Source organism: Canis lupus, chromosome 32 (assembly GCF_003254725.2).
Source record: "Canis lupus dingo isolate Sandy chromosome 32, ASM325472v2, whole genome shotgun sequence".
NCBI lineage: Eukaryota > Metazoa > Chordata > Mammalia > Carnivora > Canidae > Canis > Canis lupus.
This window is the reverse complement of record NC_064274.1, coordinates 24,240,108-24,258,557: the sequence shown is the minus strand read 5'-3', so window position 1 is coordinate 24,258,557 and position 18,450 is coordinate 24,240,108. Positions and strand designations below refer to the sequence as shown.

The 18,450-nt window shown below is 41.3% G+C and overlaps 1 protein-coding gene and 2 long non-coding RNA genes across 15 annotated transcripts in view; 2 read left to right on the top strand and 1 right to left on the bottom strand.

Annotated features, from left to right (window-relative positions):
- Nucleotides 1–723: 723 nt before the first annotated feature.
- Nucleotides 724–8,027, bottom strand: LOC118353099 (uncharacterized). The gene is made up of 2 exons (XR_004811331.2): nucleotides 7,811–8,027; nucleotides 724–5,982 (listed from the first exon to the last, which is right to left on the bottom strand). It is a non-coding gene; the product is annotated as an uncharacterized LOC118353099 (long non-coding RNA).
- A 14-nt stretch (nucleotides 8,028–8,041) lies between these two features.
- Nucleotides 8,042–18,450, top strand: part of UBE2D3 (ubiquitin conjugating enzyme E2 D3) — a 30,943-nt gene continuing 20,534 nt past the window's right edge. Inside the window, exons 1-2 of one of the 13 annotated variants that reach the window (XM_025423022.3) lie at nucleotides 8,042–8,182; nucleotides 9,482–9,638. In XM_025423022.3, the coding sequence (XP_025278807.1) occupies nucleotides 9,615–9,638 (24 nt within the window). In that variant the 5' untranslated portion in view covers nucleotides 8,042–8,182; nucleotides 9,482–9,614. Of the gene's footprint in view, nucleotides 8,183–8,207; nucleotides 8,767–9,481; nucleotides 9,639–18,450 lie in introns of those variants that run through there. The other 12 variants (XM_035709641.2, XM_035709645.2, XM_035709640.2 and 9 more) reach the window with 12 other exon arrangements.
- On the top strand, nucleotides 9,662–17,524 carry LOC118353100 (uncharacterized). Its single transcript, XR_004811332.2, has 2 exons — nucleotides 9,662–10,763; nucleotides 11,433–17,524. It is a non-coding gene; the product is annotated as an uncharacterized LOC118353100 (long non-coding RNA).

Below are 18,450 nucleotides of genomic sequence, written 5' to 3'. Positions count from 1 at the left end.
TCCCTTTTCTCAGCATCCTCTCCAACATTTGTGGTTTCCTGCCTTGTTAATTTTCCCCTTTCTCACTGGTGTGAGGTGGTATCTCATTGTGGTTTTGATTTGTATTTCCCTGATGGCAAGTGATGCAGAGCATTTTCTCATGTGCTTGTTGACCATGTCTATGTCTTCCTCTGTGAGATTTCTGTTCATGTCTTTTGCCCATTTCATGATTGGATTGTTTGTTTCTTTGCTGTTGAGTTTAATAAGTTCTTTAGATCTTGGAAACTAGCCCTTTATCTGATACGTCATTTAGGCAACCAACTCTTGACTTCTACTCATGTCATGATCTCAGGGTCCTGAGATTGAGCCCTGCACGTGGGGCTTTGCATTCAGCATGGAGTCTGCTTAAGACTCTCTCTCCCAGGCACCTAGGTGGCTCAGTGGTTGAGTGTCTGCCTTTGGCGTGGGTAATGATCCCAGCGTCCTGGGTTTGAATCCCACACTGGGCTCCCTCTGCCTGTGTCTCTCATGAAAAAATAAAATCTTAAAAAAAAAAAAAAAAACAAAACACCCTCTCCCTCTTCCCCCACATGCTAATGCCCACACCCTAATAAATCTTAAAACAAAACAAAACAAAACAAAACTGTAAAGTGTCATAGTGGCTCCATGAAGTCACTTACATACTAAATAGATCAGATCCTTCAGAACCCATTACAATCATTCCCATCACACCTTACAATTCCCTTTTTTTTTTTTTTAAGATTTTATTTATTTATTCATGAGAGACAGAGAAAGAGAGAGAGGCAGAGAGACATAGGCAGAGGGAGAAGCAGTCTCTATGCAGGAAGCCTGATGTGGGACTTGATCCCGGAACTCCAGGATCACGCCCGGAGCCAAAGGCAAACACTCAACTGCGGAGCCACCCAGGTGCCCCACTTCTTACAATTCTTTAACAATTTATTAACTTACTAAAGGATTCTTGCATAGATATATTTAAATAAATCCAGTATTGGCAAAACAAGGATCCATTTCTGGTCTAAATAACAGTATGTTTCTTTTGTTTTTTTTTTTTTTTTATATTTTACTGAAGCAACATGGATTATATTTTTGTTGGTAAGTAATATTAATTCTAAATACTTATTTTTCAATTAAGTCCTGATGTTGTTGATTTGCATATTGGGATCCACAAAATGGAGGCCACCTTAGGGGCCTGGCCCATGTCACAAATCTAAACATAAATCAGCCAGAGCTTATGGAAAACACCTGTCCAGAAAACCCAGCATACACCAATCAGAATTCCTCAACTCAGCTTTAGCTAGCTTACCTTACCCTAAAAAACAGGACGTATTAACCTTGTAAGGAAATCCCCAACCTCCTAGCCAACCATGCTGCTACCATCTTACTGCTTCTAATGCTCTGTAAAACTGGCCCCTTCCCCAAATCCCCTGACAAGAGTGCTCTACCACTTGTTAGGAAGTATACTCCCCCAATCCATGGATTATTTCTTTTAGAACATCAAATTTGTTACTACATTGTTTCAGTTTTCTCATTTGATACCAATCTTCAAAATCCTTACCTAGGTGATTTATCCATGATTTTCTTTTTGTTATTATTATTTTTAAAGATTTCATTTATTTATTCATGAGAGAGAAAGAGAGAGAGAGAGAGAGAGAGAGAGAGAGAGAGGCAGACACAGGCAGAGGGAGAAGCAGGCTCCATGCAGGGAGCCCAACATGGGACTCAATCCCGGGTCCCCAGGACCACGCCCTGGGGTAAAGGTGGTGCCAAACCACTGAGCCACCCGGGCTGCCCTTATCCATGATTTTCAACCTAATTTAATTTCATTTTTAATTTTAAAGAAAAGTTTTTATCTATTTAGACTTTTTGTAATTGGATGTATCTATTTCTGGCCATAATTATAAGCTCCTTAAAATTAATTTTTAATCACTATCTTTTATTAAATAAAATTGGTGAAAATACTCCCAAATTAAACACTAATTAACAGCAAAGCCTTATTATATTAAAATCTAACCTGAATTATATTGTTTGTATTGAAGGAAAAACCTCTTGCCAGCTGTAAATTTTTCACATTTAGAAGGATGCTATAGCTTATTTATCATCAGTAATCTGAGAATGTTGAGATATTGAAAATATTTAGTAAATAAGCTTCCAGGTTGATTTCACATTTGGTTCTATTTAACTTTTTTAACTCAGATAATTCACATAAAATTCTTTCAAAGTGTATAATTCAGAGGATTTTAGTTTATCTGTAGAGCTGTGCAACCATCACTGTTATCTAATTTTAGCACATTTCATCATCTCCCCCCAGAAGACCCCATACTCATTTAGCAATCACTTCCCATTCCCCCTGCCCCCTAGTCCCTGGCAGCCGGTAATCTCCTTTCTGTTACTATGGATTTGCCTATTCTAGCCATTTCCTATTAATGGAATAAAGCATGTGGCCTTTGTATCTTTATTTTTTCACTTAGCAGAATATTCTCAAGCTTCAAGAAATGTATCAGTATTTTGTCCTTTCTTATTAACTATTCCATCATATGGATATGCCACATTTTATTTATCCATTTATCAGCTGATGGACATTTAGTTCTTCCACCTTTTTAGCTATTATAAATAATATTCACATATATAAATTTTTATGTGGAAATGCTCAAATTTGTTTTTAGCTAAAACACTGGTGCATGGCTCATTATGTACCAAAAACCATCTTAAATTTAAGGTCAAAATGATGTTATTAGCATAAAATAAAGTATAGTTCCCTAAACCACATTAACTTGTCCTGACCATAAAAGGAGATTCTGAACTGGTAAGGTAGAGAGAAGGGATAATTTGATTCTTATGCAAACAATATGAAATAAACATTTGGTTGACTTGGGCTTCAAATTACGTATTCCAAGCAGCATATATAATCATACATTCTGAACATAAAGTCTAGACCACAGCATTTACAATTTATAAAATAATAAAATGGCATACACTGTGTTAGAGCCAGTATCCTTAGCAAGTTATAAAACCCCATGACAAAATTACATAAGTATATGCATCAATCTATGTTAATATTAATTCACAAGTACATTTTAATTAATCAGGACTCAAGTTTTTACAATAATGTGGCTTTGCTGATACATTCACATAATAGGACTTTTATACATTTTCATTAGTTTTTTTTTTTTAATTTTTAAGATTTTATTTATTCATGAAAGACACACAGAGGCAGAAGCAAAGACCTAGGCAGAGGGAGAAGCCGGCTCCCTGGGGAGCCTGATGCGGGACTGGATTCCGGGACTCAGGGATCATGCCCTGAGCCAAAAGCAGATGGTCAACCACTGAGCCATCCAGGCATCCCTCCTTAATTATTATCTATTGCCCCTTTATACTGATTTTCTTGATCCTTTATATATTTTTTTTTTGTTTTACATCAATTCACGCAAGATCTACTACGATTAGAAAGTTTTTGAGACTTCAGTGTAATATTCACTAGGAATTTTTTAAAGCTCTTTTCAAAATTTTTGTGCCTGTATTAATTTTTGAATGTGTTTCTTTCATATATAAAAACTTTTGGGCGGCCCGGGTGGCCCAGCGGTTTAAGCGCCGCCTTCAGCCCAGGGCCTGATCCTGGAGACCAGGGGTAGAGTCCCGCGTCGGGCTCTTTGCATGGAGCCTGCTTCTCCCTCTGCCTGTGTCTCTGCCTCTCTCTCTCTCTCATGAAAAAATAAATAAATCTTTAAAAAAATAAAAAAAAATAAAAAAAAAAAACTTTTTTAGGCCTTTGTAGACCCAATATAAAAACATGTCTTTTATCAGATATAGATGTTTCAACCACTGTAATTCAAATAGTCAAAAGAATGTCGGTTTTAACCTTATTTGCAACTGTAAGGTGAGTGCTAACACTAGATATGTGAACTAGGCTGCCCTAAAGCATCAAAATGTTTCTAGGCCATGTTCATTTAAGTTCAACTCTAACAAAATTGGGTAAAATTGTTAAGTTTGCTGGTATAATTATAAAAAGCAAAGTCTAATCAATAAATTCACTTTGGTGCGAAATAAAAATTTGAGATTACACAATCATTTGTTTCTCAGCATATATAATCTAGACTTTCATATATCAGGATTTATTTGTATGTCATCATTTCTTCTATACAATCTTGACAGTGGCCAACGTAAAAATATAGTGGCACCATTATAAAATAAAGGTTTAATACCAGATGAGAAAGCATGTTTGTAAGGCAGGGAAAGGCTAAGTGGATTTCTTGATCTTCTAAGCAAAACTCTATTGCAATAAAAATCACTGCAAAACAATTTTCCTGCCCGAAATGGTTGCTCACTTAGCTAAAGGTGGCACTGGATACTATAAACAATATTGCTGCAAAGGAAGAATTTAAAAAAATTCCTTTCAGTCGCTGGATGGAATTTTACTTGGAATATTAAGAAATGCATAAATAATTGAGGCAGCAAATACGTACTTGTTTCACTATTAGGTAAACTAATATCGCTCAATAGTCTAAGTACTAAAAAATAATTCAACAATTTACTGGTTGAGTGTGAGCTTTGAGGCCAAACTGCCTAGGTTTTATTTATTTTATTTTATTTTATTTTTTTCTGCCTAGGTTTTAAATCCTGACTCTACTATTTAATAATTTGGTGACCTTGAGTGTTTCATCTATATAACAGGGATTTGATAAGACAATGAATTAAAAGACCCCACACACAGTACTTCAAATAATAATTGTTAACACTTATTAAGTAATTTACACAGTATTTAATTTCACCTTTGGCTATTTCATTTTGGAGCTCTTCCACATTTTTTTTTTAAGGAATTCTTTTTTTAAAAGATTTTATTTATTCATGAGAGAGAGAGAGAGAGAGAGAGAGAGAGGGGCAGAGAGAGAAGCAGGCTCCATGGAGGGAGCCCGATATGGGACTCGATCCCGGGACTCTAGGATCACACCCTGGGCCAAAGGCAGATGCTCAACCGCTGAACCACCCAGGCATCCCCACCACAGTTTTTTTTTTTTTTTTTTTAAGATTTTATTTATTTGACAGAGAGAGACAACAAGCAGGAGGAACAGCAGGCAGCCTGATGAGAGGCTCAAGGCTTAATGCAGGGCTCACTGAAGGCAGACTGTTAACTGACTGAGCCACCCAGGCACCCCCTTCCACCACATCTTATTTGTAAAGGTGTGTAATAAATAAGAATGATATAGTAAAAACTAAGTTACCAGAATGCTTGGGGAATGAATCATCTGGATAGGGAAGTTTTCTATAGGGTATGTTTATAGGTACAGTTTAAAAAAAAAAAAAAAAAAAAATCAACGGATGGGATAAACTATTTCCTAGACCTATTATGTACTTTCATGTATTCTTAATAAGTATACTGGTAGTAATTAAACCTTTTTTAATGAATCACTACTGTTATGAATATAAATTATAACCATATGTTAAAATTTCACAATCCCTTCAAGGTTTACCAACAGGAATAAGTCCACTAAGACCTTACCGAAAATTTTTTATCATAAAGTTCATGGACAGAACTAGGGAGTATGTGAATTTGGATGGGGAAAAAATACATCTTTATTTTTACTAATCTCTAACCGAAATTTACTATTTCCTTCAATTTTAAAAGTAAGCAACAATACCTACATCTGTATCACCAAGAGAAGTAAGATACTTTACATCACAACATAGTTGTTGCTATGAATTTTACTTTATACATTTAAAAACATTACTCTTAGAAGAGTCCATGGCTTTACCAGACTGCCAACGTGGTCTGTGGCACAAAAAAGTGAAGAACTCTGACCTCAAATTTGTGCCAGTCTGTTATGCTTTGTTAATTAAGAGCATTAACATGTTCCATTACACTTTCATACTGAAGTTTGTTTAGATTAGGGGAATACAAATTGCTTATCTGAGACTTTTCTTTATGGACCTCCTGGATATTGTGAGTTCCCTTTGGGGGATGTTTCCTATCTCTTGTAACCTTGGCTTCTGAAAGAACAAAACAGAGGGAGAAATAAGTCAAAATTAGATTCAGAGGACACTGAAAGTAGAAATATAAAGCATCTTACTCCCCTACTTTCTAAATTATTTTTTTAAACAAACTTTTTTTTTAAGATTAAAAAATCTCTTTTTTTTTTTTTATTCGTGAGACACACAGAGAGAGAGAGGCAAGAGAAGCAGGCTCCATGCAGGGAGTCCGATACGGGACTCAATCCTGGGACTCCAGGATCACGCCCAGGGCAGAAGACAGGTGCTCAACTGCTGAGCCACCTAGGTGTCCCTCTACTTTCTAAATTAAAAGGCAGTATTAAATTCCACTCATTAAATACCCTGAAGTTAACTGCCTGGGTTCAAACTCTACTTCTGCCATTTATTAACTGTGTAATCCTGGGACAGTAACTTCATCTCCCGAAGCATCAAGTTCTTTATTTGTAAAAGGTTAATAAGCACAGTACCTGACACATGACAAGTGTTGCATAAACATTACCTATATTTATGATTACTCTTACATGTTTGTTTCACATTCTGGCCAGTTAATGTCTGACTGGTTAGATTAAGAACTTATGTTTATCAATATTATAGTCTACAGTGCCCTTTCACATACATTATGACACCTGAACTATACCACAAACCTGTAAAAAAAAAAAGGCTGCTATTATTATGTATAGTTCAGTGTGGGAAGAAACTAAGATGGTAAGCAACCACACAGTATCACACCAACGAGAATAGAGCAAGAACTCAAACCTGGATTTCACCCTCCACCCCAACTGCCTAATTCTGTGTTTCTACTCAAGTAGACCGGTTAAATCAGAGAACAAAGATTATTATTCTGGGAGAAGGGAAACAGGCTATGTGATGAGCACTTTAGTACTCTGCTATTCACGGGGCTGTACTCTGACCAGAATCATCTGTACCACCTGGGAGTTTGTTAAAACTGTGAAACCTCATGCTCCACCAAGGCCTACTACATCAAAATCTACATTCTGAACAAAATCCTTAGCTGATTCACAGAGATACTAGCTTGAGCAGGGTTTCACCAATTGCTCGAGTGACACTCCTCCTGACCACGTAAGCGGTATACATTAGCCCATTCATCACAGACCTACTTTAGCTTTTATTAGGTAATACTTTATTGTAACCAGAAATTGCTGCTTTTCTTTTTTTTTAAACTATATTTTAAAAACAAGTTAATTTTCCTCTTTGATTCTTTAAAATATCCACTTCGTTAAGTCAGGAAATGTTCGAAAACTTTAAGCAGGTCAGCGCTTACCTTTAATCCTTTTAAAAATTACTGTCGTACCACCCCTTTGCCTGAAGGATATACCCTAGAGAGCCAAACCACCTTCTCCATTATTTTACACCCGGCAGATTAAACAGGCCAATTCTGCTCTTCCCTTTCTGCCCGCCCCCGGATGTTTCAGTTAAGTAATACGTTTTTCTGACCCAAAACTCTGATCTTTTGAGTTTTGCAACTCTGTGGACCTAGAAGTTGAAACACGGCAAGAGGAAGAAGGAGGTGTTAAGTCTCTTCCCGTACCTCAATCCCGGCGGATGGTGACAGGCAAATAGCCTGCCCCTATTTCCCTACCCTCCACGTTAATCCATAGTTGAATCTGATGCCTAGACGACTGCGACTGGGAGGGGCTCTAGGAGGCCCCCTTTCCTCAGTACGGACCCTCTAGGTCAGAAACGCGCTGTGCCTCGGCACGTGAGAGCGCTCATCAGCGGTCCGCTCGGTTCTATTTACAACGAGTGTTGCCTCCTCCCCCTGGTTAACGAGCCCGCACGGGCAGGCGAGTGCGTATATATTGCTCACCTGCTCCACCGAAATCTCGGAAGGCCCGGATCAACCTGGACTAAAGGTACCCGGTGATTAGCCCGTGGCACCTCCCGCCGCACATTCCTGATTGGGCGCGTGAGGGACGGACGCGCCGGCGCGCGCTCCAACCCGTCCGGGGAATTCCAGTTCCCCTCCCTCCCACCAGCAGAAGCATCCAGGGGCGGTGCTTCCCGACGACGGCCCGCCCCAACTCCAGCCGGTGCCTATTGCATCTCGCGAGAACTTGTAGATTCGGGGGGCGGGCCCCCAACAGGAAGAGCTCACGCAACTGCCCTTAAGTCATTGCAGGGCTATCGCTCCGGTTAGCCAGCCACGAGGTTCTCGCGAGATCCGCCGCCTCAATACCAAGTGAGGAAACTGGGGGACGCTGCTGGGAGGGGCGTGGGTCTCGACCGCGCAGCTGCCGCTTCCATTACCTTCCTCCCATGGTCTCCTTCCGGTTCTCGATGCTTCTCTGAGTCTGAGGGTTTCCGCCGCTCGTCCACCCTCCCCCCCCCCCAGCCCATGACCCGCCTCCGGCCCCCGCCCTCCCAGTCCAACCTCCGATCTGTTTAGTAAGAAGGTGCTGTTCCGAAAAGAAGGAAGAGGGGGTAGCACAGATCAACTCGGTCCCGGACGTAGGAAGTAAACCGTCCCCCCGTCCCCCTTCGCTTCGTCCTGTGCTCGCGACGGCGGCGTTGGCGGACTGATACGCGGCGGTGAAGAGGCAGGAGGAGGGGGGAGGGGCGGAGCGTGGCAGCTGGCAGTAGTTCCGTCAGAGCGGACATCTTGTGGCTGTGTCGTGCGCGTGAGCCCCGTAGGGCCGGGGAGGCACCAGCTGCCGCGCGGGGAGGAGGCCGAGGCCGCAGCTTGAGGGAGGCCCCGGCCCCTCTGTACGCGTGGGTGTGGACGGCTAGGGGAAGGGAAGGGAGGCCGGCCCCCTGGCCGGCCGGGTAAGAGGGGAGATCCGGGCCTCGGGTGGCTGGAGTGACCAGCCTGTTGGGTGGGGTAGGGTGGGAAGGCTGGGGAAGCCGGGGCCTCGCCTGCCCAAGGGGGTGGGGGAATGGGCGCGTCCTCGCGCCCGAGCCGGAGCCTCAGGGGCAGCTCGGGCGCGTGGTGGCGGTGGCGGGGCGGGCGCGTGCGGGAGCGCGCTGGAAGGCGGAGTGTACGGTGGCGTCAGGGCCGACAGAATAGCTCTGGCTGCGGGGACGGCAACCTACAGCAAGTCTCTTTATTATTTCCTTCTCCTTCCGGGCCGCACCTTTGAGCAGAAACCGAAAGAACCCCGGCGTCAGTCCGGAGCCTCCAGTCTTCCCCCTCCCCCCTAGCCTTTCTTCGCCCTAGTGACGCCGGCGCAGCGCCGACTAGGCCCCGGCTCCTCCTCTGCTGGGCTCCGGACCCTGCCCCGCACCCACCCCTTTCTCCTACGCCTCTTCCTCTCCCACCCGGGTCTCTTTCGAGAGGCCGGGAAGTCAAACTTGTAGCCGCCCCCTCCGCTCTTCCCGTCACCCTCGCCGCCTCTCCGGGCCGAAGCACGGCATAGAGGCTGTTGGTGGCTTTGCCACGCCACCCCACCCACCCCGGATCGCGACCGTTTTAAGGGACCTGGATTCATCAGGGTCTCTCCGGGGCCTGTGCGAGTGCTGATCTGCTCCGTTTTTGCAAAAGGCGCCTGTGTCTGGCAGAGCCGGTGTGAGACGAAGAGAGACAATCCTTCCCTGCCGCCCGGGTAATCAAGAGTTTTGGCCGGACCTTTGAGCACACACCGAGAGAGTGAGGAGCCAGACGAAAAGCACAGACTATGGCGCTGAAACGGATTAATAAGGTAACCCACGGGGCTGAAGGGAAGGGGGTCGTGGGAGGAAAGGAAGGCTCGGTCTCGGAGGAAAGCGTGGGGGTGGGGAGGAAGTATAATTAGGAAAACGTCTTTCCTTGGGTCACTTCTGTGGGGGGGGGGGATGGGAAAGAAAGGAGGCTTAAAGCTAGAGAACAGAACACTTGTGGCGAATGAGCTGTTTATCTTGAGTATGTTTCAGTTGGAGTCGGCCCAAATGAGGGGTGGGGGAGAGTGATTTTAGGCGCTTGGGTTTTGCTGCTAAAAAGAGTTTTTTAGTCTTGTTTGAGGGTCAGAATTGCCCAGAGACGCTCCCGCAGATGTCATGGCGCTCCCTAGTCTCGGTGCTTGAGAACTTTGGCTGTAAGATCAAGGTTTTCGGGTTTTCTAGGGGGAAGAGTCGTAGGAAACTCCTAGGGGAGGTGATAGAAATCTGGCGGGTCCTGAACCTAATTGGGGGTCGGTGTAGAAGTCTCTTGGCGGCTGAAGAGTAGTGACTGAACCTAGTTAAACTTCATCGACTCTGAGCAGGTTACACAAGAATAAGTGGGGCTGGGAAGAGATGGGCTGACACGATGTTACCACTTCCTATGTTTTGTAGTTGAGACTTCTCACTCGAATTTATAAGAGGGACGCTGCGAACTGGTGTAAAAGGCTTCTGGAAGCTCCCTTCTTTTGACTGGGGGGTGGGGGGGTGGGCGGTACGGGTGTGATGGCAGTAAGGGAAGGTTTGGTGTACCTATCTTTGTCTCGGCTGATTTTATAACACTTTCGGAGATGATTGGCTACTTGAAACGTGGTTTGATAGAAACTATTGATAGATAGAAGTTGAAAGAAATACGTTTTTTCGAGCCTGGGGGGGGCGCCGGGTGAGCGGAACCTTCACCTCCGGTGGTTTAGTCTCATTTTCTTGCTCTAACTTCTATCCCGCATTTTAAGATGGCGGCTGCTTTAACTGGTTCAGGCTTTTTCCGGCATCTCCTTTCGTCATTATATGAAATAATATTCTTTGTTAAATGTTAACTTTTACATCAGATTGTACACAGCTCTTGAGACGTCCTGCTGAAGACTCGATGTTCAAACTCTCAAACTGCATTTCCCTTTTTTGTAACTTGTGTATGTGTGGTGTATTTGGTTCTTGCACAATCGAGGAGGGTGGAGTATTTACAGCTAACTTGAAAAAAATGTCATGGAATAAATTCAGCCTTACTAAAAAACTAGGGAGACCGAGGGGGCTGTGGGTTAGAAACTTCGGTTTTCATGGGTTACTTTTTTTTAAAGGAGTTCTATATGGGAGGCATGGCAGGGACTTGGCTTGTACTAAGTAGACCTGATGCTGCCTAATTTTAATTATGTGTGACTTTGAGTTTATTTGAGCAAACTGGTATTCTGAAAGATGATGGTTCAGATTTTCGTGTAATGAAAGAGACTGAAATCTTGAATTTTGATTTAGTCCATCATTGCATTGTCATTGTGCGTTTATGTAAAATATACACTTAAATGTTTGTTTTGGAGAGGAAAAAACTTTTAGGAGTTAAGATTTAAAGTAAAAAGGATTAAGCATTTCTTGACCCATTCTAAGGCCAGCAACACATTGGAGAAGCATGGTCGTATTTTACAGCATAGTTAATACAAAGAATAGAATATTCAGTACAGATCAAAACCTTTTATCTATGCGAATTAGTTCAGGTTACTGAGATGTGGAGTAATTCCAAATCCATAGCTTTTTATGCATGTGGAACAACACTTTAAAGGAAGGTCTCATTGATTTTTTTTCTTTTACAGGTGATACCCAGCTGCTGTGACACTACTTAATGATTTAAAAGCTTTAGAGAGGCAATATAATAGTTAAGAATGTGAACTTTGGAGCAGAAATTATCCAGTTAGAGTTCTGGGAATGGGCAAGTTATTTGTATGCCTCTATAAAGCGGATACTTGTTATCTACGAACAATAGTTGAGTGCCTAGTATGTTCTAGACAGTAGGGATGCAACAGCGAGCTAAACAAATTTAGGTACCTAGATTTTATTTCTTTTTAATTCTAGGATTAAAGAGGTCAATGTGTGGCTTTGAACAGGCCCCTGGCACAAGGCAATTCAGATTATTAATACTACTATTTTTAATCTTCAAAAACTTGCTAAAGAACTTTCTTAGTTTAGTACTTTTCATTAATACCGGTCTGTCTTTCGCTGTAAATATTTTGAAGGTATGCGTAATACAGAAACTGGACGTAATACTTTCCAAATTGGAAGAAACTGTGTTATGTGGGACTGTTGATTCAGCCTATAGAAGGTTTTTGAAAGGCATGTGGCTTGGTATTTAGCTGTTAATGTCAGAATCACATGATGAAACGTCAAAAAACAAAAAATGCAAGATCCAAACAATTTTAGTGAGTGGATAAAGAAGATCGCTCTTTTGGGGGGAACCTCTGTTCTAGAAATGAGGTCAAGTAGGCATTGATGTTAGTATGGTATTTCTTCTGTCATGTATCTGTTTGTTTTGAATTTACTGTCTACAGCCCCTAAATTCAAACTATTAAGAGATCTGTATTCCTTGTTGATACTTTCTTGAAATGCTTATCAATGGGAAATTTTTAGCCATTAGTAGTAGTTCCTTAGATCAAGCCTTTGGATTTTTTTTTTTCCTAATGCTTACGTTACGATATTTTGAGTATTTCTTAGACCAAGCAGCCCTATCAAATAATCTTACTTGGGTTTTTTGCTGTATTATTTATTTCATAAGCTGTAGTTTGGTTTTACAGGACTATTTAATTAAACAACTAGAATCAAAAAAAGGGAACTCCCAAGTTGATTAGTGGTGTTTGAGGACCACAATTTTACTACTTCCATTAAACAAAATAACATAGAGTGCTTGTATTTTGGGGAAATTTTCAGAACTTTACATAAAATAAGTGAGCTGAGCCTAGATGAGCAATGTTTTGTTTGCAGTGCGTCAGAACTATTTGAAACATCTGAATTAACTCCTTAAATATTACAACAACTCAAGGAAGTGGGTACAATTAAATTATTATCCTCATTTCAAGATTAGAAACCTGAGGCACAGAAAGGTCAAACAAAAACCGCCCAGGGTCATACCATGGGAGAATTGGGATTAGAACCTGGATAGTCTGGCTCTACATTGTGTCTTAACTGTTATATCAAACTTTAGGTTTTTGGTATTTAAAAGAGTTTTCTTTAGCATTATTGTGCTGCTGATAATAGTGAAGACTTAGCATTTACTATGTACCAAGCACTATTCCTAAGCCCTTTGTAAGAATCCACTTCTCTAATCCTCACAACAGTTCTCTGCGATAGATGCTCTTTACCATTCCATTTTATGCATGAGGAAACAGGCAAAGAGAGGTTAAGTTCCTTGTGTAGTCACACAGCCAGTGAGTGACTGAGATGCATATCAGATAGTCTACCTCAAAAATTTAAGCTTTTAAACTCTATGCTATACTGCTATTTCAGACCATTTGAGTTTCTCTTTTTATCAGATGAATGAATGAATGAATGTCAGTTTGGTCTTGCTACCTGTTACTCTCCTCTCCCATTTCACATTTAAATAACTGGGATTCAACTTCAATCTTATTCTCAGGTTATGGCTAAATGTGAACTAAGTGGTCCACTAACCTAAGTTTCGAAAACAAGAGTGAGTTTCTTTTTGATTGGTCTCTTTTCAAGGACTGTGGGAACCACCATGTGCCGACTAATTGCTAGATGTATCTTAAAATACACTTTTTCCCCAAAGAGCCTATAGGCTGGATAACATGGTTTTGCAGGTGTTTCTTTAAGATCCTTAAGGTGCTTCGGTAGCCAGCTAATTTTGTGGGATTGTTGTGTGACTCACGGATGCTGATGATGGTGACCTTGGAGTTTAGTTTTATTAAGAGTGACTAACTTGGACGTTGCTTTCATCCTCCTTCTCATCTGTAGTAGTCTAGTTTTCATTATTCCTGCAAATATAAAGTTGAATACTCTTATTAGCGCTAGGGGAGAAAACAACTACTTCTGTCTCTAGGTTGTAGGTTGTTTAATTCATGGATTCAGTGCTTCCTGTTAGTCCAAAATACAGTTTGATTCTTACAGATTTTTCAAATCCTTTTGACTATAATGATCCACCCCCCCCCTTTTTTTTATGGGTTTATTTATTTATTTATTCATTCGTTCATGAGAGAGACAGAGGGGCAGAGACACAGGCAGAGGGAGAAGCAGGCTCCACGCAGGGCGCCCAACGTGGGACGTGATCCTGGGTCTCCATGATCACGCCCTGAACCAGAGAGGCAGGTGCTAAACCGCTGAGCCACTGGGGCTGCCCTAATGATCCCTATCCTGTAAGGAAGACACTTGATTAGGTTCCTACTACTGACATAAAAGTTTTCAGATTAAAATCTGAAACCTGGGATCCCTGGGTGGCGCAGCAGTTTAGCACCTGCCTTTGGCCCAGGGCGCGATCCTGGAGACCCGGGATCGAATCCCACATCGGGCTCCCGGTGCATGGAGCCTGCTTCTCCCTCTGCCTGTGTCTCTGCCTCTCTCTCTCTCTCTCTCTCTCTCTCTGTGACTATCATAAATAAATAAATAAAAATTAAAAAAAAAAATCTGAAGCCTTTGGCTTTTGCTTTCTGTAGTATATGTTATGGTTTGTGAATTTTGACAAGAGCTGCATTTATATATCAGAATATTAAGCAGTTTCTTTAAAGATTTATTTATTTTTATTTATGATAGACACAGAGAGAAAGAGAGAGGCAGAGACACAGGAGGAGGGAGAAGCAGGCTCCATGCCGGGAGCCCGACTCGGGACTCGATCCCGGGACTCCAGGATCGCGCCCTGGGCCAGAGGCAGGCGCCAAACCGCTGAGCCACCCAGGGATCCCCTATTAAGCACTTTCTTAAAGACTATTGTATGTGGGATCTTAGCCAGATTTATGGAATCATTTTCTCTGGGAATAGGCGTAATTTTGAAGTGTCCCCTAGGTGATTCTGAGGCCTCCCTCTGGTTAAGATCCACAGACCTAGGGATAATCTTTTAATCAATACTTACATGGAGGTTTTACTCTGTTTGGCACAGTAGTCTAGTCCCAGGAGATAAAAAATGAGGAAGCCTTATTACCCACGAGAATCTCTGCTTTGAGTGGAAGAAACAAGTGTATAAATACAGGACTAGGTGTTTGTCAGAAACACCCATTTAAAAGAATTAAGGGGGGGGAGGGGAATCCCTGGGTGGCTCAGTGGTTTAGTGCCTGCCTTTGGCCCAGGGCCTAATCCTGGAGACCCGGGATCAAGTCCCACATCAAGCGCCCTGCGTGGAACCTGCTTCTCCCTCTCCCTCTGCCTGTGTCTTTGTCTCTCTCTCTCTCTCTCTCTCTCTCTCATGAATGAATAAATAAAATCTTAAAAAAAAAATAAAAAAGAATTAAGGGGAATCTTTTTTCACGTATTAGGTTTACCCATTATTATTAAAGACAGTTTAAATATTTTACCTGTATTTTATCATCTTAGGGTAGTTTTTCTAACTTAATTCTCATTGTCAAAACAAAGTATTTTGAAATTAACAAAATGATTTTCAACCTCTGCTTGGAAAATTTTGTGTTCATGATTTGATTTTGCTACCAATAGCAATGATCTTATTTAAAAATTGAACAGTGTAATTAAGAACAGATGAATTTAGTGAATATTTTATTAGCCAAGTTAATCTTGGTAGATAAGATTTTCAAAACTACCCTCTGCCTTGTTATTTGGGGAAGGGAAAAATTGATGAAGTATTTTATACTTTCCCTTAAACATCTGATTTTTATCTCCAACAATACTTCCAACATAATCTTGTATCATTCAGACTTTGAACTTTGCACAGCTGGATTTGTCATATTTGGCCTTGTCGGTTTCAGTTATGAATCACTACTTGGTTACTTGTTCATTTTTAGGATGGAGTACTGGTTCACATTCATCCTAGTCTTGTTATCATTTCAAAGCTAATGTATAATTGGATGTTTTCAACCACTGGACTCTGTTAATTTTGTTTTATTTATTTTAAGATTTTATTTACTTATTCGTGAGAGACAGGCAGACTCCATCCAGGAAGCCTGATTCAGGACTCGATCCTGGGACTCCAGGATCATGCCCTGGGCCAAAGGCAGGCAGACAGACGCTCAACTGCTGAGCCACCCAGGCGTCCCTATTTTTTCCATTTATGAAATACCTTGTATCCTTTTACATATCAAAGCTGAGAACCTGAATTTGGCTGTTTTTGCCTATGGAAGGAGAGCTTGAATAATTCTAAGTGACTTAAGTGGTGATCTAAAGAAAAAATTGTATTATTCGTTCGACCCATTTTTTATATCTTGTCTAATGAGCAAGCACACTGTCTCACCTGTAATTAGAACTAAATAGGAAATTAATATATTGTCAGTGATACAGTGAGACATGGTTTGTAGCACCTACCTACCTGTTAATCCTTAAGGTAAAAGAAACTTCCAGGATTTCTCAGAAATTACAAATTCCAAACTAAAATGATTTTAAAGTGACTATTCCTTCTAATTCATGTCTACAGTTTTATGAAATTGTTCAGATCCCCAAGTATTTTTGCCACGCTTCCTTCTGAAATAACTTAGGGGAGCATACATCTCTGAAATGTTTGCTGTTTTCTCCTTTACCATTTGTGTTTACACATGGTATATAGAAATTTCACAACATTAAATTTAGTGAAATTTTTTTACTTTATTGTAAAGATTTTATAAATTCATGAGAGACACAGGGAGAGAAAGAGAGGCAGAGACATAGGCAGAGGGAGAAGCAGGCTCCTCTCAGGGAGCCCGATGTGATGTGGGACTGGAGCCCGGGTCTCCAGGGTCGTGGGCTGAAGGCGGCGCTAAACTGCTGAGCCACCCGGGCTGCCTGAAGTTTTTTACTTTATAGTAAACCTGATCTTTATAAGAACAATTAAAATAGTTTTTATCTGCCTAATTAGGCAATTGTGCTGCATTTTGTCCTATCATTGATCTGAATATGTACCTTTATATTTTGCTAGGTTGTAAAGGCTCCTTGAGGGTGATTCTTACCTCAAATTTTCTTGTAAAGGCACTCTTCTTGCCTCCCACCTCATGGCCTCATCTCATCCAGCCCCCAACGTAGTATTTTCTTGTGCTCAGTATAGGTCTTAGAGGCAAGTCAAGGGCTGTCCTTATAGTGCTTTTCCCCATAGTAGTTATTTATGCATATTTTGTCTTTAAGTCAAAAAATTTTTAAAGAGGTTGACTCTTTAATAAAAATACAAGAAATTACTTTTCAGTAATGGCCTGAACTTCTAAGTTTTCCCAAAAGTGATGATAGGAATTTTGTCTATGCTACTGCTATCATTGGAACCTTTGTGTGATAATGTGCAAGATGAATGGTGGAGTATGGGATAACAAATTATTGTGAACATGGTGATTATTATACCCAAGGGTGGAACCCATGAACTTGGCGTTACCACAGTAATCATCTTTGTTTTCATAAATACTGACTTTGGTTCTTTAATATGTAAGTAGTGGCTATCATTGGAAGAATGTTAAGCAGATTGCTTAAATGGTTATTACTTAGAAGCATTAAATCTTCCTGAACACTGATCTAACATGGCTGTTGTGTAGCTTCATTGTTTGTAAATAGTTCTTGTATTTCCAATTTTATAAGTTCTTTAAAAGGTAGAGACTGGGCAGCCTGGGTGGCTCAGCGGTTTGGCACCTGCCTTCAGCCCAGGGCGTGATCCTGGAGACCCGGGATCGGGATCGAGTCCCACGTCTGGCTCCTTACAGGGAGCCTGCTTCTCCCTCTGCCTGTGTTTCTGCCTCTCTCTCTGTTTCTCATGGATAAGTAAATAAAATATTTTAAAAATAAAATAAAAGGTAGAGACTATTTTTTTATACTTCCCTATCATTTCTGTATGCTTTTGTGTTTGATACCTTGGTTTCCTGTTCTTCACAGCCTATGATTAGTCATTTCACTTTGAAATGAGTAAGATGTAGCAAGGGAAGCAAGAAGCAAATATTTAGCAGTCTGTTTAGACTTCTAGGCCAGTGTCTCAGCCTTTTCTTTCTTTTTTTCTTTCCTTTTTTTTTTTTAAGATTTTATTTATTTATTCACGAGAGACCTAGAGAGAGAGGAAGAGACACAGGCAGAGGGAGAAGCAGGCTCCATGCAAGGAGCCCGATGTGGGACTCGATCCCAGGTCTCCAGGATCACACCCTGGGCTGCAGGCGACCGCTGCGCCACCTGGGCTGCCCTCGGCCTTTTCATAATTTACTTTTTTTTTTTTTTTTTTTTTTTAAGATTTTATTTATTCATGAGAGAGAGGCATAGGCAGAGGAAGAAGCAGACTCCTCTTAGGGAGCCCGATGCGGGACTAGATCCCTGGACTGGGATCACGCCCTGAGCCACAGGCAGACACTCAACCACTGAGCCACCCAGGCGTCCCTCATGATTTACTTCTAACAGTCAACTGTCAAAAAGAGCCTGTGTGCTGTAATGATCAAAGCAAAGATCTTTCTCAAGATGACCTGGAGGCTGGGTCCCACAAAAGGAATGGTCAAACTCCTTAACGTTTAGTCATATACCTCCAGACCAGAACACTCAGTGGCATAAGCTATACCTTTTGGTTGCCTTTTAGATTTCTTGACTCTCTTATCCTTTGAGTCTGCTTAAGCTTTTAAGTGGAAAGAAGCATATTTCTAAGTGAGAAAAGGCCTGGATTCTCACACTTACCAGGTGTTCAGGAAGTTTTCAGGAGAAGTTCAGAGGATGGTGATCCAAAAAGAAAATTTTCTTCAAAGA